The sequence below is a fragment of the Myxine glutinosa genome, chromosome 2 (assembly GCF_964187855.1).
Source record: "Myxine glutinosa chromosome 2, kmMyxGlut1.1, whole genome shotgun sequence".
NCBI lineage: Eukaryota > Metazoa > Chordata > Myxini > Myxiniformes > Myxinidae > Myxine > Myxine glutinosa.
Window position 1 is genome coordinate 217,817,502 of NC_136262.1, and position 25,571 is coordinate 217,843,072.

Sequence of the window (25,571 nt, forward strand, 5' to 3'; positions counted from 1 at the left end):
TTCGCATGGCCTACTTTGATCAATGACGACTAAAAACATTTTTGAAATCAGTTATCAAGCCCTGGTGTTGGGCTAGCGGCTAGGGTGCCGGCTTAGGATCCTAGGATCCTGGGTTCGAATCCTGGTCAATCGCTGAATTAACGCCAGGGGGGTTGACTCAGCCTGTCATCCTTCCGAGGTCGGCAAATTGAGTACCAGTTCACTGGTAATTCCCTGTTTGTCGTTAAAGGCGGCAAAAAGGGTTGGCGTCAGGAAGGGCATCCGGCCGTAAAACATTGCTTCAAAAAGGGGACCGAAAAACAACAACAACCACAGTTCCCGAAAAAGGCCAACCCCCGCTTGCGGGGAAAAATGGCCTCTAAAGGTGGTTTATCATCGCCATTGTTCTTAAATTTTAAAATAGTTATCCCATGTTTCGTACACCTTGGATCTCTTACCCCTTCCTCCCCATCTCCCGTTATATTTACCCTATTCATTATCTCGCGTTAACCTGTGGGTTAACGTTAACCCGTTAACCTGTAGTCCCTGGTGTTGGGCTAGCGGCTAGGGTGCCAGCTTAGGATCCAAGGATCCTGGGTTCGAATCCCGGTCGATCGCTGAATTAACGCCAGGGGGGTTGACTCAGCCTGTCATCCTTCCGAGGTCGGCAAATTGAGTACCAGTTCACTGGTAATTCCCTGTTTGTCGTAAATGGCGACAAAAAGGGTTGGCGTCAGGAAGGGCATCCGGCCGTAAAACATTGCTTCAAAAAGGGGACCAAAAAACAACAACAACCACGGTCCCCGAAAAGGCCAACCCCCGCTTTGCGGGGAAAAATGGCCTCTAAACGGTGGTCAACCTGTGGGTGTCCACGAGGCACCTGGGGTCCATAGAGCGATATTGACGGGGTGGGTTTGTTCCGTTCAATGGGCATATTATGGCCTGCCCCAATAAAAACTGGGGTGGATAGACATAGAGAGATGACCAGAGAGAGAGAGAAGTGAGGTGAAAGTGATCTTGTGACTGGGAAGTATCACTTTGCATCATCCAGACCGAGCCATGCCCTGATCTTGCTTCGCCCTCATTGCATTCTGGTCATGCTGGCATCCAGTTTGTGGAGGTAGCAACATACAAGCATGAGCTGTGGAAGGTCCAGGAGCATCAGTCTGGCTGCCAAAGAGCTCGCCCAAGAACACTGTCCAAGAATACCTGTTTTACCCATCATTTAATTTCCTCCTCTCATGCTCATCTTGCTTTTGACCAACTCTACCATTTGGTGAAGTTTCGTGAAGATCGGTTGAAAATTGCGACCTGTAGGTGGCTGACATACATACAAACAGACAGACAGAATAATGCACAAGACCAACCAATATACTTGAAAAATCTTCGATTTTCGCAAGTAATAAAAGCATTTCCTGCAAAACATATCCTCTACACCTGGTATCTGCTCCATAGCTCCAAGAGAATAATGTAACGGTATTACAAATCAATAAAATGTACAAATTTTGTTGATAAAAGTGTTATTTTATTGAAACAATTTGAGGTATTTTCATTTGTGATGGAATTATATGAAATAAGCTGTTCATGAGGTTTTTTTTTTTTTTGCATTACATGAATAATTGTCTTGATGTGCAATTACAACACAATTGTGGTTTGCCTCATGTTGATCCTGCGACCATCATTCTGTTGAAGGTCCAAAGAAATGATCATTGTTTGTTGCTGCAAAGCAGCCACCACGGCTGTAGTTACACTTACCGTTACCATTGTGAGTAAGGATTAAGGTGTTGTTACAGAAACCTCTTAACCACTCCTGGCCCTTTGTGCAGTGCAGTGACGCACACCATTTTGTGTAAAACGCACTCTGATCCCACTCGCTTTGCTCACACTTCACTGTGTGATGAGACGTTGAGCCGTTGGGGCTGCTGTTGCTGTGACTACTACATCTGCTATTACTAAAAGGAGAGTGTGTGTGTGTGTGTGTGTGTGTGTGTGTGTGTGTGTGTGTGTGTGTGTGTGTGTGTGTGTGTGTGTGTGTGTGTGTGTTACGCTTCACTCTAAAGGGTTCCTGCTGTCGTAGAATAATAAATTTCACACTGTTGGAAAGCTAATAATCGGTACACTTGGGTCAAAATTCGTGTCTATTTAATCAGAAGGATGATTGTGCTAAAAACCCCTCTTTCCAGGATTGAGGAATAAGATGCGGAAATGGGAGCTTAATGTAGCAGTTCCGACAACATTTATTATTCTACGACAGCAAGAATCCTATAGAACGACACGGGTGTGTCTTCTGCAATCTTCACAATTATATATAGTAATACTTCTTGAAACAATAGAATATATATATATATATATATATATATATATATATATATATATATATATATATATATATATATATATCATAGTAAATTACACTGATGGAGCACACAATCTCCCATTAGGAGATTAGGAGTTCCAACTGAACAACAATCTCCCATTAGGAAGTTGTCGATTGGTCTATTACTTTTCCATCGCAGACAGGTCAGCGGTCTGTCTGTCTTCTACCGCCTCTTTTCTGGTCTTATACCCTCTGCTTTTTCCATGCTTTGTCCTCACCAGGTTTCTGCATGGCTCACACGGTCCACCATCAACCGCCTTCTGGTGAAAGTACCGAAATCCAGGATGACTCAACACCACCACTAATTAGTTCCTCTTTTCTCCCACGTGTGGAACCAACTTCCACGTTCTCTTAAATCTTATTCTTCCCTCCAGGTCTTCAAGACAGCCGCTCACCATCATCTCAGATCATCCCCCATCAAAAACCATGATCTTTTCTCCCCTTGATACCCTCACCATCCCATCCCTCCTCCTTCCAAACTTCCAGTTTTTCCTTCGTAGAGTTTCCTTCTGTATCCATCTTGCCCACCCCACCATGCATCCTCTACTGCCCGCCATTCCCCACCACACCCATTGTTTGTCCAAGTCTGTCTGTCTTGGCCTTCGGCTCTGATGTTGGTGTTTTCCCCGTCCCTCAACTGTCCCTTTTGTCCTGTTATCCTGATCCGCTCGGTGTAATGGATTATTAAAATTACACAATTATCTTTTGATCAGAAACAAAAGAGGTACATTTGAATGCTCTGAAGTATATAATATAAATAATGCTTTTCTGTATTCTCACTATCATCATTTTATTTACCTCCAAGTGGCCTGCAAAAGTATTCACCTCCTACCAATGATGCCCCATGTAGATGAATTCCTAATTATGCAGACAATTTTTCCAAATTAACTTTTTATCCAGAACTGAAGAGATCGAACTTTTGATTCACTGTTATAGTTGAAGCTATAACCAGCTCCCAACAATCTGGAATACATGTTCGGAATACCTGCAAAAAATAAGTCTAGATCAAAATTAACTGGTTGCAGAAGTATTCAGCCCCTCAGGTCAGTACTTGGTGGAAGCACCTTTTGCAGCAATGACTGCTATGAGTCATTTTGGGTAACTAGGTCTCTACCAGCTTTTCACAGTGGGAAGGTGAAATCTTTGCCCATTCTTCACCTGAAAAATGCTCTAGTTCTACCAAGTTTTATGGGGATCGTCGATGGACTACACTCTTCAATCTTCATCATAAATGGTCAATTGGATTCAAGTCAGGACTCTGACTAGGCAACTAAAGAACATTTATTTTCTTCTTATTCAGCCACTCCAGTGTGGCTTTATCTTTGTGCTTTGGACATTGTCCTGCTGACATGTGAATCTCCTATCCAGTTTTGGATTCATGGCTGACTCCAGCCGGTTTTTATAAACGATTCTCCTGTACTTTGCACCGTCCATTGTCCCTTCTATCCTGACAAGCTTTCCAGACCCTGTTGCTGAAAATCAGCCCCATAAAATGATGCTGCCACCACCATGCTTGACAGTAGGAATGGTGTTTACTGGGTGATGTGCAGTGTTAGGCTTGCTCCCAACATAATGCTTTGACCAAAATAATTTAGACCAAAAAGTTCAATTTTTGTCTTGTCTGACCACAAAACCTTCCTCCACATGCCTGCTGTATCATCACGATGCTTTTTCACAAACTCCATATGAGCTTTTAGATGCGTCTTTTTCAGTAATGGCTTCTTTCTTGCCACTTATCCATAGAGGCCAGCTTTGTGGAGGGAACGGGATATCGTTTATTGGTGAGCACTGACCCCCATCTCGGACATAGGGCCTTGCAAATCTTTCAAAGTCATGGTTGCATTTACAGTGACATCCCGAACCAGTTTCCTGCTTACCCGGCTGCTGAGTTGGGATTGGCGACCTGATCTTGGTAGAGTCTGGGTGGTATGATACGTCTTCCACTTCTTAGTGATGGATTTCACCGTACTCAAAGGGATAATGAGGGACTTTGAAATCTTGTTATAACCCTCTACTGAGCAGTGCTTCTCCACCGCTTTGTCTGACATCTTTGAAAAGCTCCTCGGTCTTCAGGTTTGCCTTTGTGGTTAACCAAGTAAGTTACATCTTAAAACTTTAAATAACTGGGGGAGCTTAATTAGCTCACCTGGAATGTAGGGAGCCTATTGGATGGAGCGTCGTCCGTCCAGTCCGTAAATGCTTATCTGAAACTGCTGATGGGATTGTGACCAAACTTGGCTAAAATGATATGTGGTATGTTGCAACTCAAGTTTGTTCACTGCATTAAAAAAAGAAATCAGTGTTTTAAGCATGTCGACCGGGAGTCAAAAACGGGTCCAGGTTTGAGCCCCCCAAAATAGAGATATGCTTTTCTCTCTGAAACTGCACACACAATTTCGATGAAACTTGACCACAACCTTCATCACCAGTGATGTGCCAAAGTTTGCTCACGGCATTAAAGAAATCTGGGTCTACATGGGGTGTTCCCCCCAAAATAGTTATTTTTTTGTTTGTTTGTTTCAAAGTCTTATGATTACGTTGTACGATTCTACATGCTGCCCTGTCTCCTATCCACCATTGAAATTGGCTTAAAATACCGTGATACTGTTTAAATACCTTTAGTCGGTGTAGTATACTGCTTATTTCTACCAGGTGAACATCCAGGGGTTTTGCCCCTATTTTTTTTTCAAGTTAAGCCACTGATTACATCCAGATGAAACCTATTACACTTATTTTGTAAGCTTACAGGTGATTTGGGGTTAATTAGGCAAAAGGTGTGAAAACTTATGCAACTGCGAATCATCAGATTTTCTCCATTAGTCAAACGTATTTGCATTTTGTCTACATTTTTAGCTTCATCACTTTGGAGTATTTTGTGAAAACTCTTCAGTCTTAATTTTGTGAAATCAAGTTTGATTTGAAACCATCATGAAATAAGCTCAGGTGGCATCAAAATGTGAAAACATTGGAGGGGGTTGAATACTTTTGCTTTCAGGCCACTGTACCTTGATACTTTTCAAACTGTTTAAATGAGAATGAGACCCTGTCTATTACCTGCATGGTACCTGCACAATTTTATAGGGAGGTTGATTGTCGAGACAACAATGTAGGTAACCAGCGGGATGTTGATTGAAGTATGCTAACCACTGTGAGAAACATGGAGAAGCTGGTATTTCCGGTGACTCTCAATGAAGGGTTAAAGAAACAAAATGTCAGCTTCTCCTTCCCATAGTATATAACATACTTCGATCAACATTCTGTTGATTCCATGCATTGTTCTTCCTGTCTGACGATGCAGAATAACGCCAAGCCTTCACAATCAAGTCTAGTTTTCCATGCGGTTATGAGAGAGAAACTTGGTTTTGGGAGTGTATGTAGAGAAGGGAAAGCTGTTTGAGAAAATGATGAGGGAGGAAAAAGAGCATCAGCAGGAGGGGAGGAGGAGTGTTGGAAAAGCATCTAAAACTCTGTCGTATTTCATTTCATTTCTTCCTCTCATGCTCATCTTTATCATCCTTTTTAACATTTATGAACTTGCAGGTTTCTGCCTCTCTTTCTCCTCATTCCCTTGCTCATTGCATCCATCTGCTACCCCACTGTTCCACTGTTGGCTTGTTGTCTTTTTCCCTTTGTCTCCTCATTCTTCCTGTTTTAAATGTGTCTAGATTTGTCAATAAAAAGAAAGAACAAGGAAGGCAAGACGAGATTTGATGTGTTTCGAGGAGAGCAAGGTCACCAGCCTTTCTGTGATGAAAGAGTTGCAGGCCATGCTTTCATAATGCTGTGGATAGTTTCAATTCACTCTCGAGAATAGATTCTGCTACTTTCAGAGATATAAGATGAGTTGCAGTTACCGTAGCCCACAGTTCAGTTCCAAATTGCAAAGCAGTGCATATGCATGCCTTGTAGAAGATAAGGAGCTGGAAATTGCAAAAATTAAAATAAAATACTCAACTCTGCAAACTACTCCAGGGACCTCCCCAGTTGTGGAAGAGATTATGGGCTCAAAATATGTCATGGCAGATTGGAAGATCAAAAAAGTTCAAAGAGTGCACCTCTATCATAGAGTTTTCACAGAAGTAAATTGGGTTTGCCAGATGCTGTTTATGTATAAACATTGAAATTTTCACTGTCATGATCGAGGCAGTTGACCGGCTGCCCTGATCTCTTGCTTGAGATGTGGGACATCAGTTGATTACTTGTTTGGCAGAAGGAACATGTCGAGAAGAGAATGTCGCTAATTTAAGAAAAGACAACAACTAAGGTCAGCTTTGATTACTGAATAGATTACCTTACTAAAATTGGGGGGAAAAGCTGATCAGTCTTTAATCAAGAGGCCCGGTCCTGGTGTCCTTCCTGTGAATGGAGGTTGTTATCCAGTTTCCACAATGAAGAAAAGCAGTCGGAAAATACCTGCAAAAGAGAGTGGTATACAGCACAGATGCACAGGTTTGGAGGATTTGAGTGCTGATATAATCAGGGTCGGTTATTGAACAACAGGTGTTGAAGATTACTTCCTTTATCTATGCAATTTTCCATTCGGTTAGAGAAACAATAATTGGTAAACTAGAACGGCACTCGGTAAAGCGCATACCTCCATCATGCCCAATAGTTTACGGTTTGTATCCCACTGATGGGCCAGATCTGGATCCGGACGTGAACGAAAATCGAATCGGCTTGTTCTTGTCATCTCACCAACTCATCTCCTTGTTTCACCCGAATGTAACCCCAACCTTTTGAAATATCATTCTAAATATTGTTTTGGCCCCATCTATCAATGGTGAAGAATCATTAAAATATATATCTTACCCGAATCCAGATCTTCACCAAAATCGAATAATTTCTTCCTTGTCACACACACAACCTGTCCACCATGTTTGGTCCAAATCCATCCATAATTTTTGAAATATCAAGTTATGTATAGTTTTTGCCCCAATCCCTCAATGGTGAAGAATCACTTTTAAAACGCTAGTATCTGGATCCGGATTCAGATCTTCACCAAAGTCTAATAATTTCGTCCATGTCGCAAACCCAACCTCTCCACCAAATTTTGTCAGAATGAATCCACAACTTTTTGAGATATCATGTTCACAGACAGACATACAAACAGATAGGGGTGAAAACATAACCTCCGTCCACCCTTGGTGGCAGAGGTAATCATAGGCATAATTTTGTATTTCTGTTTTGTCATTGCACTACAGTAGAAACTACTACTACTGTAGAAACTACTAAGCCAAATTATTCTTACCTTCTTGAGGAGTCTGCTTTGGGAAAATGTTGTGGCCTAAGTCTTTCACGAACTGGCTGGACAGGCTTGACATTCGAGTGAAGGCAGCAGGAAGTTGTAATTATTCATGGTGACTGTGGTGGCTCACCTACTCTTCAGGAAGGACACCGTGGGATCTTTACGATCCCCCAACTAAAACCAGCAGACGGGACGTTTATCGTCCATTCAGGTCCAGGGATGGCACACACAATGATGAATCACCTTGCCTGCAAAACACCAGAGTGACAGTTTACAGCTGGCCTGAGATTCTATCCTTGCAGCCATCTCGTTTTAAATGTGTGAATTGTAATCAAGTATCTTGCACTGATATTTTGCCCCAATACTCCAAAATTTATGGTTTTATACTATTTCGGGGATTTTTGTTTATATGTTGTTTATAAATACTATCAAGAACTGCAATTTTGATTCAATGATGCACATGAAAACTGGAAGTGTGCATGATATGTATTTTGTAAAGAACTTGAGCCCTGTGTAAACGTCATACCTGAGTTCTCTCCAACTTTAACTATGAGTATAGAAAAAGCATCGTTTCCATAAAATCCAATCCCTACTTACCACGAATAGTTTTGAGCACGAGATGTTCATCTCTCATCATCCCCACACTCTCCCTGGTTGCATCGGCCTTGCAGATCATCGCGGCACAAGAAGAAATGCTTCGCAAGGAGCGGGAGTTGGAGGAAGCACGGAAGAAACTGGCACAGATACGGCAGCAGCAGTACAAGTTTCTACCGACCGAACTCCGAGATGATCACAACTGAAAGCATGCCCATTGGTACGGTGACGCTGGCCAGTGACCGGTCCACGATCAGGCCAGTGGGCCACGAGAGGCCCTATGACATTGTCCACTCACTCTTTCCATACGTATCGCTTTCTGCGGAGCATCCATACACAGCAAAGTTTAGCTTCTCTTTCCCACCTTTTCTTACACTAAGCTGAAGGCAAGCAAATCTTTTAATGGCTTATGCCAAAACTGTAATTATCTGTATCGTGCACAGTTATCAATAGCGCTAAGTGAAATTCTGCATTCCCATAATGCAGTGTGCCATCGTCACAGTGTGTCAGATACCCTGAGGATCAAGCACACCGAAATGTGAATTCAGCGCGTTTTAAAAAAAATATAAAACAAAAATAATATTGCACAGTTTAACAGACTCTGGCCACAGAGTGGACGTGGTCTGGAACTGGCCAGTGGTCTGGAATCTGAGGCTTGTTGGAATAATCCTCCGTATCATGAAGGATATTGTTATGAAGCCCAAGAGTTCAGGACACACGGTGCTTGGGGTGTCTTTGATAAGTAAGCATTATATCTACTTTGGCTGAAAGCAAAGGAGACATGTTCAATTATGTTTAAAAGATTAAAAAAAAAAATCTATTTTTCCAAATGTTATTTGTGCCCACAAAGGTATAACGTGTGGATCGAACAGGACCTCACTTGTGAGCCTGCACCTCGCCTCGCATCCTTGACGATAAAATGTTTTTTCTCGTGTAACGCAATGGAATAATTAATTAATCTCCCCCCATCCGCTCCCCATCATGTGCAAACAAATTGTTCATATTTTATTGATCCTCAATGACATGAATCTATTGAATTGTGATAAAAAAAAACATCAAAAGATGGAGTTGGCCTTTCAAACCTAGTGATTTTAAAGATTTTAATTTTTTTCTATTCTACTATTTCTTCATTGCACACAACCACTGGGAGTGCGGCAGGTTGAGTAACGGAAGTGGCAAACTGTTTTTATTTTATTTTATTAATTTGTGTTTAGAAGAATGCGAATATTTGTTCGTTTAGCTGGATGAAATGCACTGTTTTGAGCCATTCTAACTGCCGTAACTTCAATCAATCCACAGCCAGGCTCAATGTTCATGAAAATGTTGCTGAAAATAATTAATTAGTCTGGGTGCCAGGGGTCGGTGAAGCCGTTTGCACTCTTCCGCTTTTGTTTGAGACAGATTTGCTGAAAGGAAGCTGAACTCGGTGCTAAAATGAGAGTCGTCAGACCGCGTTGTGTCAGAGGTGAGACAATGACGTCACTAAGGGCAGTATTACATGAACACACGGGTGTGAGATTTTTACATGATGTCGAGAGTGCAACAGCTCACGAGGATGCACAAATGTTCAACAGGCTGTTACAAACTATCATTGTCTGTTCGAACAAATATTCAGTTCATCCTTCCCCAAAAGCTTCCGTCCTCTCTCGGTCCAATAAGAATACCAGGTGGCGAGTCACACCTTGTTTCTCAATTTGTCCCAAAACTTTGAAAATGAACAAAATGCTCAATCATTTGGATGGTGTCGTGCCAACGTGCCTTTGCCAGTCAGAATAAATCTCTTCTGAGAAAGGTTACCATTGCTTTGAGGATTTTCTTATCGCCATGCAGAAATGTCGGGGAGTCGAACAATTAAAGGATAATAATAACAAATAACAACTGATGCTTGATCATATGAAGAGGTACAAATGACATACAGTGTGTGTTTTATTCTAAAATGATCCATCACATTTGATTTGAAAAATGAAAAGCCATATTTATCCTTTCAGTACCCTTTTGTAAGGCACCACTTTGCGCGGTGATTTGTGCAGCTTCATATCTTGTATAAATTGCTTTGCGTAACACCACACGGAAAGTTAAATGTGCATCTTGTTAAAGTGCAGTGTATATTCCTCAATGCATTCAAATAAAGTTCTGAATTTAGTTGTCTGCCCAACGTGAAAGGAAAGATTATTTTGATGTAACAAATTTATTTCTTTTCCAATCACACATCCCTTGTTTTATGATCAGTCGCTCATGAAATGATCAAAACATTCCAAGATTGGTGCAGCATGAAGTGATATAACTTTGCTCCCATAATCGTAACTGATAATTCTGAAATCAGGTAGGTTTGGTAATGTCTGACAGGGGAAAGTATCATTTTTATTTGACTTTCAGAAAGTATCTGGAAGGGAAATGAAGTAGAGTATCTGGAAGGGAAATGAAGTGGAGTATCTGGAGGGGAAATGAAGTAGAGTATCTGGAAGGGAAATGAAGTAGAGTATCTGGAAGGGAAATGAAGTGGAGTATCTGGAAGGGAAATGAAGTAGAGTATCTGGAAGGGAAATGAAGTAGGGTATCTGGAAGGGAAATGAAGTAGGGTATCTGGAGGGGAAATGAAGTAGAGTATCTGGAAGGGAAATGAAGTAGGGTATCTGGAAGGGAAATGAAGTAGGGTATCTGGAGGGGAAATGAAGTAGAGTATCTGGAAGGGAAATGAAGTAGAGTATCTGGAAGGGAAATGAAGTGGAGTATCTGGAAGGGAAATGAAGTAGAGTATCTGGAAGGGAAATGAAGTGGAGTATCTGGAAGGGAAATGAAGTAGGGTATCTGGAGGGGAAATGAAGTAGAGTATCTGGAAGGGAAATGAAGTGGAGTATCTGGAAGGGAAATGAAGTAGAGTATCTGGAAGGGAAATGAAGTAGAGTATCTGGAAGGGAAATGAAGTGGAGTATCTGGAAGGGAAATGAAGTAGAGTATCTGGAAGGGAAATGAAGTGGAGTATCTGGAAGGGAAATGAAGTAGAGTATCTGGAAGGGAAATGAAGTAGAGTATCTGGAAGGGAAATGAAGTAGAGTATCTGGAAGGGAAATGAAGTAGAGTATCTGGAAGGGAAATGAAGTAGAGTATCTGGAAGGGAAATGAACTAGAGTATCTGGAAGGGAAATGAAGTAGAGTATCTGGAAGGGAAATGAAGTAGAGTATCTGGAAGGGAAATGAAGTAGAGTATCTGGAAGGGAAATGAAGTAGAGTATCTGGAAGGGAAATGAAGTGGAGTATCTGGAAGGGAAATGAAGTAGAGTATCTGGAAGGGAAATGAAGTAGGGTATCTGGAAGGGAAATGAAGTAGAGTATCTGGAAGGGAAATGAAGTAGAGTATCTGGAAGGGAAATGAAGTGGAGTATCTGGAAGGGAAATGAAGTAGGGTATCTGGAAGGGAAATGAAGTAGAGTATCTGGAAGGGAAATGAAGTAGAGTATCTGGAAGGGAAATGAAGTAGAGTATCTGGAAGGGAAATGAACTACAGTATCTGGAAGGGAAATGAAGTGGAGTATCTGGAAGGGAAATGAAGTGGAGTATCTGGAAGGGAAATGAACTAGAGTATCTGGAAGGGAAAAGAAGTAGGGTATCTGGAAGGGAAATGAAGTAGAGTATCTGGAAGGGAAATGAAGTGGAGTATCTGGAAGGGAAATGAAGTGGAGTATCTGGAAGGGAAATGAAGTAGAGTATCTGGAAGGGAAATGAAGTAGAGTATCTGGAAGGGAAATGAAGTAGAGTATCTGGAAGGGAAATGAACTACAGTATCTGGAAGGGAAATGAAGTGGAGTATCTGGAAGGGAAATGAAGTGGAGTATCTGGAAGGGAAATGAACTAGAGTATCTGGAAGGGAAATGAAGTAGAGTATCTGGAAGGGAAATGAAGTGGAGTATCTGGAAGGGAAATGAAGTAGAGTATCTGGAAGGGAAATGAAGTGGAGTATCTGGAAGGGAAATGAAGTAGAGTATCTGGAAGGGAAATGAAGTGGAGTATCTGGAAGGGAAATGAAGTAGAGTATCTGGAAGGGAAATGAAGTGGAGTATCTGGAAGGGAAATGAACTAGAGTATCTGGAAGGGAAATGAAGTAGAGTATCTGGAAGGGAAATGAAGTGGAGTATCTGGAAGGGAAATGAAGTAGAGTATCTGGAAGGGAAATGAAGTGGAGTATCTGGAAGGGAAATGAAGTAGGGTATCTGGAAGGGAAATGAAGTAGAGTATCTGGAAGGGAAATGAAGTAGAGTATCTGGAAGGGAAATGAAGTAGAGTATCTGGAAGGGAAATGAACTACAGTATCTGGAAGGGAAATGAAGTGGAGTATCTGGAAGGGGAATGAAGTGGAGTATCTGGAAGGGAAATGAACTAGAGTATCTGGAAGGGAAATGAACTAGAGTATCTGGAAGGGAAATGAAGTAGGGTATCTGGAAGGGAAATGAAGTAGAGTATCTGGAAGGGAAATGAAGTGGAGTATCTGGAAGGGAAATGAAGTGGAGTATCTGGAAGGGAAATGAAGTAGAGTATCTGGAAGGGAAATGAAGTAGAGTATCTGGAAGGGAAATGAAGTAGAGTATCTGGAAGGGAAATGAAGTGGAGTATCTGGAAGGGAAATGAAGTAGAGTATCTGGAAGGGAAATGAAGTAGAGTATCTGGAAGGGAAATGAAGTAGAGTATCTGGAAGGGAAATGAACTACAGTATCTGGAAGGGAAATGAAGTGGAGTATCTGGAAGGGAAATGAAGTGGAGTATCTGGAAGGGAAATGAACTAGAGTATCTGGAAGGGAAATGAAGTAGAGTATCTGGAAGGGAAATGAAGTAGAGTATCTGGAAGGGAAATGAACTAGAGTATCTGGAAGGGAAATGAAGTAGAGTATCTGGAAGGGAAATGAAGTGGAGTATCTGGAAGGGAAATGAACTAGAGTATCTGGAAGGGAAATGAAGTAGAGTATCTGGAAGGGAAATGAAGTAGGGTATCTGGAAGGGAAATGAAGTAGAGTATCTGGAAGGGAAATGAAGTAGGGTATCTGGAAGGGAAATGAAGTAGAGTATCTGGAAGGGAAATGAAGTAGAGTATCTGGAAGGGAAATGAAGTAGGGTATCTGGAAGGGAAATGAAGTGGAGTATCTGGAAGGGAAATGAAGTAGAGTATCTGGAAGGGAAATGAAGTCGAGTATCTGGAAGGGAAATGAAGTAGAGTATCTGGAAGGGAAATGAACTAGAGTATCTGGAAGGGAAATGAACTAGAGTATCTGGAAGGGAAATGAAGTAGGGTATCTGGAAGGGAAATGAAGTAGAGTATCTGGAAGGGAAATGAAGTGGAGTATCTGGAAGGGAAATGAAGTGGAGTATCTGGAAGGGAAATGAAGTAGGGTATCTGGAAGGGAAATGAAGTAGAGTATCTGGAAGGGAAATGAAGTAGAGTATCTGGAAGGGAAATGAAGTAGAGTATCTGGAAGGGAAATGAACTACAGTATCTGGAAGGGAAATGAAGTGGAGTATCTGGAAGGGAAATGAAGTGGAGTATCTGGAAGGGAAATGAACTAGAGTATCTGGAAGGGAAATGAAGTAGAGTATCTGGAAGGGAAATGAAGTAGAGTATCTGGAAGGGAAATGAACTAGAGTATCTGGAAGGGAAATGAAGTAGAGTATCTGGAAGGGAAATGAAGTGGAGTATCTGGAAGGGAAATGAACTAGAGTATCTGGAAGGGAAATGAAGTAGAGTATCTGGAAGGGAAATGAAGTAGGGTATCTGGAAGGGAAATGAAGTAGAGTATCTGGAAGGGAAATGAAGTAGGGTATCTGGAAGGGAAATGAAGTAGAGTATCTGGAAGGGAAATGAAGTAGAGTATCTGGAAGGGAAATGAAGTAGGGTATCTGGAAGGGAAATGAAGTGGAGTATCTGGAAGGGAAATGAAGAAGAGTATCTGGAAGGGAAATGAAGTAGAGTATCTGGAAGGGAAATGAAGTAGAGTATCTGGAAGGGAAATGAAGTAGAGTATCTGGAAGGGAAATGAAGTAGAGTATCTGGAAGGGAAATGAAGTGGAGTATCTGGAAGGGAAATGAAGTGGAGTATCTGGAAGGGAAATGAAGTGGAGTATCTGGAAGGGAAATGAAGTAGAGTATCTGGAAGGGAAATGAAGTAGAGTATCTGGAAGGGAAATGAAGTGGAGTATCTGGAAGGGAAATGAACTACAGTATCTGGAAGGGAAATGAAGTAGAGTATCTGGAAGGGAAATGAAGTAGAGTATCTGGAAGGGAAATGAACTAGAGTATCTGGAAGGGAAATGAAGTAGGGTATCTGGAAGGGAAATGAAGTAGAGTATCTGGAAGGGAAATGAAGTAGAGTATCTGGAAGGGAAATGAAGTAGAGTATCTGGAAGGGAAATTAAGTAGAGTATCTGGAATGGAAATGAAGTAGAGTATCTGGAAGGGAAATGAAGTAGAGTATCTGGAAGGGAAATGAAGTAGAATATCTGGAAGGGAAATGAACTAGAGTATCTGGAAGGGAAATGAAGTAGGGTATCTGGAAGGGAAATGAAGTAGAGTATCTGGAATGGAAATGAAGTAGAGTATCTGGAAGGGAAATGAAGTAGAGTATCTGGAAGGGAAATGAACTAGAGTATCTGGAAGGGAAATGAAGTAGGGTATCTGGAAGGGAAATGAAGTAGGGTATCTGGAAGGGAAATGAACGAGAGTATCTGGAAGGGAAATGAAGTAGGGTATCTGGAAGGGAAATGAACTAGAGTATCTGGAAGGGAAATGAACTAGAGTATCTGGAAGGGAAATGAAGTAGGGTATCTGGAAGGGAAATGAAGTAGAGTATCTGGAATGGAAATGAAGTAGAGTATCTGGAAGGGAAATGAAGTAGAGTATCTGGAAGGGAAATGAACTAGAGTATCTGGAAGGGAAATGAAGTAGGGTATCTGGAAGGGAAATGAAGTAGGGTATCTGGAAGGGAAATGAAGTAGGGTATCTGGAAGGGAAATGAAGTAGAGTATCTGGAAGGGAAATGAAGTAGAGTATCTGGAAGGGAAATGAAGTAGAGTATCTGGAAGGGAAATGAAGTAGAGTATCTGGAAGGGAAATGAAGTAGAGTATCTGGAAGGGAAATGAAGTAGGGTATCTGGAAGGGAAATGAAGTAGAGTATCTGGAAGGAAAATGAAGTAGGGTATCTGGAAGGGAAATGAAGTAGAGTATCTGGAAGGGAAATGAAGTAGAGTATCTGGAAGGGAAATGAAGTAGAGTATCTGGAAGGGAAATGAAGTAGAGTATCTGGAAGGGAAATGAAGTAGAGTATCTGGAAGGGAAATGAACTAGAGTATCTGGAAGGGAAATGAAGTAGAGTATCTGGAAGGGAAATGAAGTAGAGTATCTGGAAGGGAAATGAACTAGAGTATCTGGAAGGGAAATAAAGTAGAGTATCTAGAAGGGAAATGAAGTAGAGTATCTGGAAGGGAAATGAAGTCGGGTATCTGGAAGGGAAATGAAGTAGAGTATCTGGAATGGAAATGAAGTAGAGTATCTGGAAGGGAAATGAAGTAGAGTATCTGGAAGGGAAATGAAGTAGAGTATCTGGAAGGGAAATGAACTAGAGTATCTGGAAGGGAAATGAACTAGAGTATCTGGAAGGGAAATGAACTAGAGTATCTGGAAGGGAAATGAACTAGAGTATCTGGAAGGGAAATGAACTGTTCTAGTTCACCACCATCGGTGGTGGACTGTTAAAATCGGTTAAATCGGACATCGGTTAAAACGGCTGTTCACCACCATCTCTTATCTTCCCCAATCCAAAACCTTGATCTTTTCTACCCCCGCTAATTTCACCCCAAATCTACTTTTTTGAGGTGACTTTTGACTTCTTTCCTGGAAGTCCTTGGTGTCCTTGCGTTTTATACCTATCCTGCCTCCCCCCAGGCCCTCTGCCTCCCACACATCTCCCGATGTCCCTGCTCTCAAATGTTGTGTTTGTGTGCTTCCTCCCCTTCTCTCCCCATCTTGTCGACCGCTCCCCTTTTTATATACTGTACTTTGTTTGCTTGTTTGTTTGATTTGTTTGTTTGATAAATGTTAGGTCTTTCACGAGCCTCGACTCTGTATACAAAAAAAAACAGTATCTGGAAGTTTGTTCTTCCAATTCACTTTCCTGGGTTAAATTAACTTTTGGTGGTTCACCGTTACCTTCCAATTGGAACTATTTGGGTTACCCCACATATCGCACTCCTCTTTCAAAAGGCACCGTGTGACCTTCAAAGTCCGCAAGTGCATATACTAACTGGCAGACAAAGGGCAGCCACCTGTAGTCTGTAATCACAGGTAACTAAATATCTCGGGTAAATGCACTACCTCTTCCACGAGCCTCGACCATGTATATAAAGAAAAGATGTAACCTCTGAGCTATACTCTCGAAATGCTTGAATCCATAAAAATATATTATTGACCAAGACTATTTTCCCAGTAGTGGAAATGACTCTAGGAGGGTTATAAAGGGAAAAGCCACTGGGAAACAGGTTATTGAAAAGGGAAGGTGAGTTTGTGACGGTGTGAGGAGGGTCGCCGGAGAGACGTCGTCAGCTGCCCAGTGCCATACCATGCGCAGTACCATGCCCAGTACCATGTATCGATCAGCCAGCAGTGACACTATTCGGACCACACATCCCTTGTCCATTATCCCTCATTAATTTATACCTGTCCCTATTTGAAGTTTTCTTTCTCTGTGGATCTGATCCCTGCTTCGTCCTTATTTAACCAAGTTAGTGGCTGTAGGATTTCTATTGAGATCCTTGTCCAGTGTTTGTATTGTCAGACGTTCCATGCCTGCCTTGTGCCCTCATCCTAATAAAGTTTAACTAGTTTTTGGTTTTTCGATTGCTCTGCTATGTTGTTCCATTGCCATTTGTATCTTTAAAACTTTGTAATTAGTAAAGTGGAGGTGTCTCCTTTTCCCACCATTGCGCTAATTTGGAGCAGCAGGGAGCAGTTAAAAAGTGGGCTTTCACGCACTCGACATTAAATTAATCCGTCCTCGCTCAGTTACCCAGAGTCAATGCCCCGTGTGTATGGGCTCTCAACATTTCATACAACAAGCTTGGTGAGCATGGCTTTACAGACCCCATACACGTGACAATTGGCGTCAAGAGTTGGGTTGAAATCCCCACCTTGTGGCTCCGGGAGGAAATTTGGCATCATTGGTCATTTAAAAAATTCCCAATTTAAATGTTAAGATTTGTAAAGTTGCACCTGGTGCAACATTCACTGTCAGGACGGAATTTGAAACATTACGGAGTAGTCAAGTGTGAATTGTAATTGGCTGATCTACAAATTATGTACGCAATTTACTAGGCAGGGCAGAATCAGAGATGTCGGTGTCAGACGCAGCAGAGTCGATGAATCCAACGCACTCAAGCACAGCAGAGTAGTTGGATGCACAGCACTTGGGGACAGCGGAGTAGGCGGATGCACGGCACTTGGGGACAGCAGAGTAGTAGGATGCACAGCACTCAAGCACAGCGGAGTAGTAGGATGCACAGCACTCAAGCACAGCGGAGTAGTAGGATGCACAGCACTCAAGCACAGCGGAGTAGTAGGATGCACAGCACTCAAGCACAGCGGAGTAGTAGGATGCACAGCACTTGGGGACAGCGGAGCAGTAGGATGCACAGCACTCAAGCACAGCGGAGTAGTAGGATGCACAGCACTTGGGGACAGCGGAGTAGTAGGATGCACAGCACTCAAGCACAGCGGAGTAGTAGGATGCACAGCACTTGGGGACAGCAGAGTAGTAGGATGCACAGCACTTGGGGACAGCGGAGTAGGCGGATGCACAGCACTTGGGGACAGCGGAGTAGTAGGATGCACAGCACTTGGGGACAGCGGAGTAGTAGGATGCACATCTTTCAAGCACAGCAGAGTAGACGGATGCACAGCACTTGGGGACAGCGGAGTAGTAGGATGCACAGCACTTGGGGACAGCGGAGTAGTAGGATGCACAGCACTCATTATCCACAGTATGGATAGAGTACAAAAAAGCTTTTGATAGTGTCCCACATTAATGGATGATGACAATGCATGAAATAATACAAGATCAACCTCCAAATAATCAAAATGATAAGAAAACAATGGAGCTTTGGAATACCACATTGATATTACAGCACTCGGAAGGAAAGATCTTAATACCAGGAGCGAAGATACATCAAGGAATCTTCCAGAGAGACAGCCTTTCACCCGTCCTGTTTTGCCTGGCCCTGGGCCCACTGAGCAACCTCATCAATGAGCACGGACCATGGACATGGATATACAGTCACGTGAAAAGGTAAGTACACCCCGTGTAAAGTTTTGACTTTTTCAACATATTTCAACATACAGCTATTTGATCTTCATTTCAACAATATTGACAGATAACGGTGATATAAGATAACAAATATCATGAAACATTTACATTTTGTAGTCCATTGCATAATTTAAATAAACATTAATGCAAATTTCGCATGTGGAAAAAGTAAGTACACCCCATGAAATGTTTTTTAAATCTTTTTAACATATGTGGACATATAAATATTTGATCTTCCTTTAAACAGTATCTATAGATAAAGGTGATCTAATTGAACAAAAAACAATGAGAAATTGACTTTGCAACAATTTATTCAACAAAAAATTGTTGCACAGCATGCACAATTGCATGCACAGCTCGTTTCAAATCCCCCCACAACATCTCGATGGGATTTAGATCCGGGCTTTGACTTGGCCATTCCAGAACCCTCCATTTCTTTCTTTTCAGCCATTCCTTGGTGGATTTAATGGTATGTTTCGGGTCATTGTCATGTTGCAAGGTCCACCTTCGGTTGAGCTTCAACTTTCCGACAGATGGCCTCACATTATCCTCAAGCACCCTCTGGTACAATGAAGAATTCATAGTGGATTATATGATGGTGAGCTGCCCAGGCCCTGATGCAGCAAAGCTGCCCCAAACCATAATATTTCCACCACCATGCTTTACAGTTGGTATCAGGTTCTTGTGGTCAAATGCTGTCTTTGGTTTTCGCCAAACATGTCTTCTGGTACTGTGGCCAAATAGCTCTACCTTTGACTCATCTATCCAGAGCACATTGTTCCAGAAGTACTGGTCTTTGCCTAGGTGTTCATTGGCAAACTTTAGTCTTGCCCTGATGTTCTTTCTGGACAGCAAAGGTTTCCTCCTGGCACACCTCCCATGTAGATCAAATTTGTGAAGCCTCTTTCTGATGGTAGACTCGTGCACTTTGACATCAACAGTGGCAAGAGCTACCTGTAGGTCCCGTGATGACATTCTGGGGTTCTTAGAGACTTCTTTCAGCATCTTGCGGTCTGCTCTCGGGCTGAACTTGCTGGGGCGGCCTGGCCTGAACAAGTTGGCAGTTGTTTGGAATCTTCTCCACTTGTAGATGATCTTCCGGACAGTCGAATGATTGATTTCAAATTGTTTGGAGATCTTTTTTAAGCCCTTCCCAGACTCGTAGGCATCTTTAACCTTCTTTCTGAAGGCCTCAGCGAGCTCTTTCGATCTCGGCATGGTGACGCCACACACTTCAACAACAAAGAGCAAACCAAACGAAATGTCTGAGGTTTAAATAAGACAGTTTCCTCCAAGATCCTCTCTAACGATGTTCTAATCATTTGCACCTGAGCTGGTGCACCTGATTCTAATATTAGGCATTTGAAGTAGTGATAAATGTAGGGGTGTACTTACTTTTTCCACATGCAAAATTTGCATTTGTGTGTTTTTTTTTTTTTTTTTTTTTTTGTATACAAGATCGAGGCTCGTGAAAGAGCGAACATTAATCACACAGAAAGACAAACAGACACACAAAACAAATAACATCGGGAGCGGTAGACAAGATGGGGAGAGAGGGGGAAGGACACAAACACAACATTTGAGAGCAGGGACCGAGAGACATGGAGACATCGAGAGAACTGTGGGAGGGAGAGGGCTTTGGGGGGGAAGCATGGGAAGGGGGGGGGGGGGGTGGGAGAGGTATAACACATATGGACACTGCCAAGACTTCCAGGAAAGAAGTTGGAATTTCAAACAAGGTGGATCTGGGGTGAATTAGTGGGGGTAGAAAAGATCAAGGTTTTGGATGGGGGAAGATAAGAGATGGTGGTGAACAGCTGTTTTGAAGACCTGGAGGGAGGAGTGTGATTGAAGTGAGTGTGGGAGTTTGTTCCAGAGGCGGGAGAAAAGAGGAATGAAAGAGTGAAGGTGAGCAGAGAGCCGAGATTTCGGCAGTTTAACCATCAGAGGGTGGCTGGCAGATCTTGTGCGACCTGTAGGAATATTTGGGGGACAGAGCACAGAGAGAGCTGGGGGAGCAAGGCCGGAGAGGAGTCGGTAGAAGACAGAAAGACCACCTACCTGCCTGCGGTGAGTGAGTGAAAGGCCCTCAGAGATAGCTTCATCGCGGGAGATTCCAATGATTCTGAAAGCTTTGGATTCAACAGCGTGAAGCCGAGCCAGGTGTGAGGCAGGAGCACCAGCCCATAGGGGAGAACAGTATTCCATTGAGCTGCGGATGAAAGCCTTGTATGTGGTGAGGAGCTCAGGTGTGCCTAGGAAGGACTTCGCACGACGGAGGATGCCCAGTCGGCGACTGGCTTTGGAGGCCAGCTTGGAAATGTGGTTTTCCCAAGAAAGATCATGGCAGATGGTGAGACCCAAAAGCTTGAGCGACAGAACTTCTTGGAGAGGATTGTTGAGAAAGTAGATGGGAGGGTTGTCCAGTCGATCTTTTCGGAGAGACATAGTAAGAGTGTGAGATTTGTCAGGATTGAAAGACATGTTCCACATGTTTGACCAGTCTGTGATTTTGTCCAGGTCTTCAGAGAGTGAGGAGGCTGCAGACTGCCGATCTGAGGGAAGAGGAATGGAGCGGCAGAGAGTGGAGTCATCAGCAAAGAGATACAGAGGATTTTCCAGAGAGTCAGAGAGATCATTGATAAAGACCAGAAAAAGCACAGGGCCCAGCACACTGCCTTGGGGAACTCCAGCCTGAACGGGAAGGGGAGATGAGAGAAATCCATTCAGGGCCACACGTTGACTACGACCAGAGAGGAAGTCCGCAAGCCATGCATGGATATTTCCATGGATACCATAGGAGGAGAGTTTGGTGAGCAGAGCTGGGTGCCAGACCGTATCGAAGGCACGTGATATGTCAAGGGAGACAGCTCTGATTTCCTGTTTGGCATTGAGGACCTCCATCCATTGTTGAGACAGCAGAAGCAGCATGTCCAGAGTAGAGTGACCTGGTCTGAAACCAAATTGATGATCAGAGATCAAGCCATTGGAGAAGAGGAAAGATTTCATATCTGAAGCAATGATGGATTCCATGACTTTGCTGATAATTGGGAGCAGGCTGATTGGTCTGTAGTTGCAAGGATCTGTTTTTGCACCTTTTTTGTGTAAAGAGGTAATGTTTGCTGATTTCCAGGATGCTGGCAGATGACCTTGAGCAAAGGATAGGGTGAAAAGAACAGAGAGAGGGTGAGATAGAGCGGCAGAGCAGGATTTTAGGACCCGTGGGCTGATGCCATCTGGTCCAGTTGCAGAATCAGAGTCGAGGTTTGACAAAAACTCATCCACCTTGTCAGGAGAGAAGGTCACAGAGTCCAGGAGCAGTTTGGTTCGACTGGGAAAGGTGGGAACAGAGAGAGATGGGTTTGGGACTAAGGATTTTGAGGCAATCACAGAGTTGAGGCATTTGGCTTTGTCACGTGCGATGTCAACTGTGTGGCCATTTGAGGTAAGGGAGGGGATGGAGTGTGTTTATTTATTTAAAGTGTTTATTTAAATTATACAATGGACTACAAAATGTAAATGTTTCATGATACAGTGGAACCTTGACTTACGAGTGCCCCAACTTACGAGTTTTTCGAGATACGAGCCGTCGCTCGGGCGGTTTATTGCTTTGAGATGTGAGCCGAGATTTGAGTTACGAGCTTTCGCCACCCGGTCACGTGGTTATCTTTCCGTGAAAGTACAGTATCTGTCGTATAGCGCTGCATTTTTGTTTTCGCATTTAGGTTATTTTGAGTTTACGCCGCCAGGTGTGTTCCGGTCACGTGGTTATCTTGACGTGCAAGTACAGTATCTGTCGTATAGCGCTGCATTTTTGTTTTCGCATTTAGGTTATTTTGAGTTTACGCCGCCAGGTGTGTTCCGGTCACGTGGTTATCTTGACGTGCAAGTACAGTATCTGTCGTATAGCGCTGCATTTTTGTTTTCGCATTTAGGTTATTTTGAGTTTACGCCGCCAGGTGTGTTCCGGTCACGTGGTTATCTTGACGTGCAAGTACAGTATCTGTCGTATAGCGCTGCATTTTTGTTTTCGCATTTTGGTTATTTTGAGTTTATGCCGCCAGGTGTGTTCCGGTCACGTGGTTATCTTGACGTGCAAGTACAGTATCTGTCGTATAGCGCTGCATTTTTGTTTTCGCATTTTGGTTATTTTGGAAAATTTCTTAGTTTTAACCATGGGGCCTAAGAAAGTGAGTGGCAAGTGCAGTGCTGAGAAGAAGAAGAGGATGATGAGCTTGGCTACTGGGCAAATAAGTTGCAACAGGTCGTGCGTTGGCGCTGTGTAACGACACTTGCCTCACTCATTTTCGAAACATTTTGAAAGGGAGGAAGAAACAAACCTCGTTGGACAGGTTTTTATTGAAACGCCCTGCAAGTGCAAGTGAAAGCGAGGAAAGTGTGGCGAAAAAGGCAAAAGTTATCCCCTCCACCTCCGCCAGCATCTTCGTCTGATCTTCAAGGTAAATACACTTAATAAAACCAGTTTATTTCTTTACATTGTCTTTTATTATGTACAGTATATACGAGGTCGTGCTTGTTTATACATTATTTGTTATTTATAAAGTACATTTTCCTTATTTAAAAACACGTAACAAAAAAAATTGGTGTGGTTTTTTGGGGGCTGGAACGGATTAATAGCATTTCAATAGCAAGTCAAGGTTCCACTGTATTTGTTATATTATATCACCTTTATCTATCAATATTGTTGAAATGAAGATCAAATAGCTGTATGTTGAAATATGTTGAAAAAGTCAAAACTTTACATGGGGTGTACTTACTTTTTCACGTGACTGTGCATTGACATCAAATAAGAGAATGCCCAAAGTGACAAAAAACGGTGACACATCTACTTTGCATGGACGATTTAACACTCTTTGCACCAAACGATGTTAAAAAATTGGCAGAACAACTCAAATTAGTGAAACAGTACTCCGACGACATTCAAATTGGAATTTGGCCTGGATAAGTGTGCCAAGTGCACATTCATACAAGGTAGACGAACAAAAATGAAAACATAAAATTGACAAAATATAATAATACAGGAGCTACACAACAAAGCATCACACATATACCTCGAAGTAGAAGAGTGCTACCAAATAGGTCACAAACAAATGTGCAAAACAATTACTCAAGAATACCTGTGTGGAACGAAGCTGATCCTGAAAACATACTAATCTCCAAGGAACAAAACCAAAGCCATAAACCAACTTGCAAATACAGTATTCCAGTACAGCTGTGGAATAATAAACTGGCCACAATCAGAAATCAATAAACTGGATATCAAAACAAGGAAACTGAAACAACAACGTGTGCAGCCCCATCAATTGCAAAAAAAGAAGAAGAAGAAAAAAATCAACAGCTATACACCGACAAATGGGAAAACGATAAAAGGGTAGGAAGGTATAAAAAGAGTTGGACAGATTGGGAGTAGACAAAGAAGGCTCTTTGGGATGGCTACGAAGAGATCAGTTCAACGGGGATGGAGAATGAATCATTATAAATGCCCAAGATCAAGGATACTACACCAAATGTTTTAAGAAAATGGTGGGACTGAGTCAATCAGACAAGTGTAGCTAGATTCTGCAAGGTAGAAACAGAAAGCACGACCCACCTCCTATCAGGATGTAAAAAAAAAACATGTCAGAACAGCTGGACACCCAAAGGCACAACAAAGTATGTCGAGTAATCCACTGGCACATCTGAAAAAGTCTCAATATCCCAGTTCCAGAAAACTCATGGAAACATCCACCAAAAGGAATCACTGAACATAAGGAAGTAATGCTCCATCGAGCATGAATTTCGAAAGCAAAACATTGCGACTGGATATATTACTGAGGTCCAAAACAGAAAAGAAGGAATTGCTAGTTCAGGTGTCAGTTCCCAGCGATTTTGGCCTAAAGAACGCAGAAACCAAGAAAATGACCAAATCTCAGGAAGTCCAAAATGAGGACAAGAGATCTTGGAAGCTGAAGAGCATCGAAATTGTACCAGTCATAATTTGAGCAACAGGAATGATAAAGAAGAACATCACTGAGATTTTAAAAATCATCCCCGGGAATATTCTCACAAAGGAACTACAACTGGAGACAATCCAGGGTTCGCTGATGATCCTGAAAAGAGCCTTTGGAACAAAACTCTGAAAATGTTGAACAGCTTCGTCCATGAACCTTGATTCATGACCGAAGAGGAGGTGGATACTTTGGGTCCTGGGAAGACTCCGTTCCACCTCCGGAAACCCACAAATCTAGATAACAACCAATGACACGCACGCACGCACACACACACACACACACACACACACACACACACACACACACACACACACACACACACACACACACACATACATAGAAATGGCAGACCAGTCCAGAAATTTGATGGCTGCTTGAAGACCATGCCAGTTGGCCTGAGTGAAATGCCAGACTCATCAGCGCTGAGGAGGCTCTCTGAGAATGGCCAGAGAGATATCCACTTTAACAAGCAAATGATCAGATGAACCGATTGGAGCAGAAGAAGAACAGCAGACATTTGCAGGGAAGTTCGTCATGACCAAGTCTAGAAGAGATGATGTACCGTTGACTGACATCAGGGTCGGGAAATTGACAGATTGTGTCAGTCCCAATGAGTCGCAGAAGTCCTTTGCTGAGGTGCCACAACTGGTGCAAGAGGTGCCCACACCCAGCCAACTGGCATGCTGACAATTCAAATCGCCACCTAAGAAATTGGATGCCATCAAATGGGTGATGATTAAGCGGAAGAAACAGCCATCTCTCAAAACAGTAAGACCATCTAGCACAACTCCCCCCTCCACAATCCCCCGTCAAGTGTCACCCTAGCTAACAATACCCATGACCACCTCACACCTCCACGATGGCAACATCCCCCTCTACTGGGGTGGGACATCAACACAGCACGACCACAGACACAAATGGCATCCCGGGAAAATATGAAACTGGATGATCCTGTAACATACAGGACACCAGGTCAGCCTGTGTAGATGGGACAAAACATTCATCGCCCATTTGGTCGGTGGTGTCC

General features: G+C 42.7%; 2 protein-coding genes across 4 annotated transcripts in view; both read left to right on the forward strand.

The window, feature by feature from the left end:
• LOC137420825 (talin-2) overlaps positions 1-10,343 on the forward strand; it is a 432,847-nt gene extending 422,504 nt beyond the window's left edge. For both annotated transcript variants that reach the window (XM_068106240.2, XM_068106243.2), the window contains one exon: positions 8,273-10,343. In XM_068106240.2, coding sequence (XP_067962341.2) covers positions 8,273-8,401 — 129 coding nt within the window. In that variant the 3' untranslated portion in view covers positions 8,402-10,343. The remainder of the gene's footprint in view (positions 1-8,272) is intronic.
• A 12,158-nt stretch (positions 10,344-22,501) lies between these two features.
• Positions 22,502-25,571, forward strand: part of LOC137420826 (tropomyosin alpha-3 chain) — a 72,667-nt gene continuing 69,597 nt past the window's right edge. Inside the window, exon 1 of one of the 2 annotated variants that reach the window (XM_078772261.1) lies at positions 22,502-22,993. The gene's annotated coding sequence lies outside the window, so the exon portion shown is untranslated. The remainder of the gene's footprint in view (positions 22,994-25,571) is intronic. The other variant, XM_078772262.1, reaches the window with a different exon arrangement.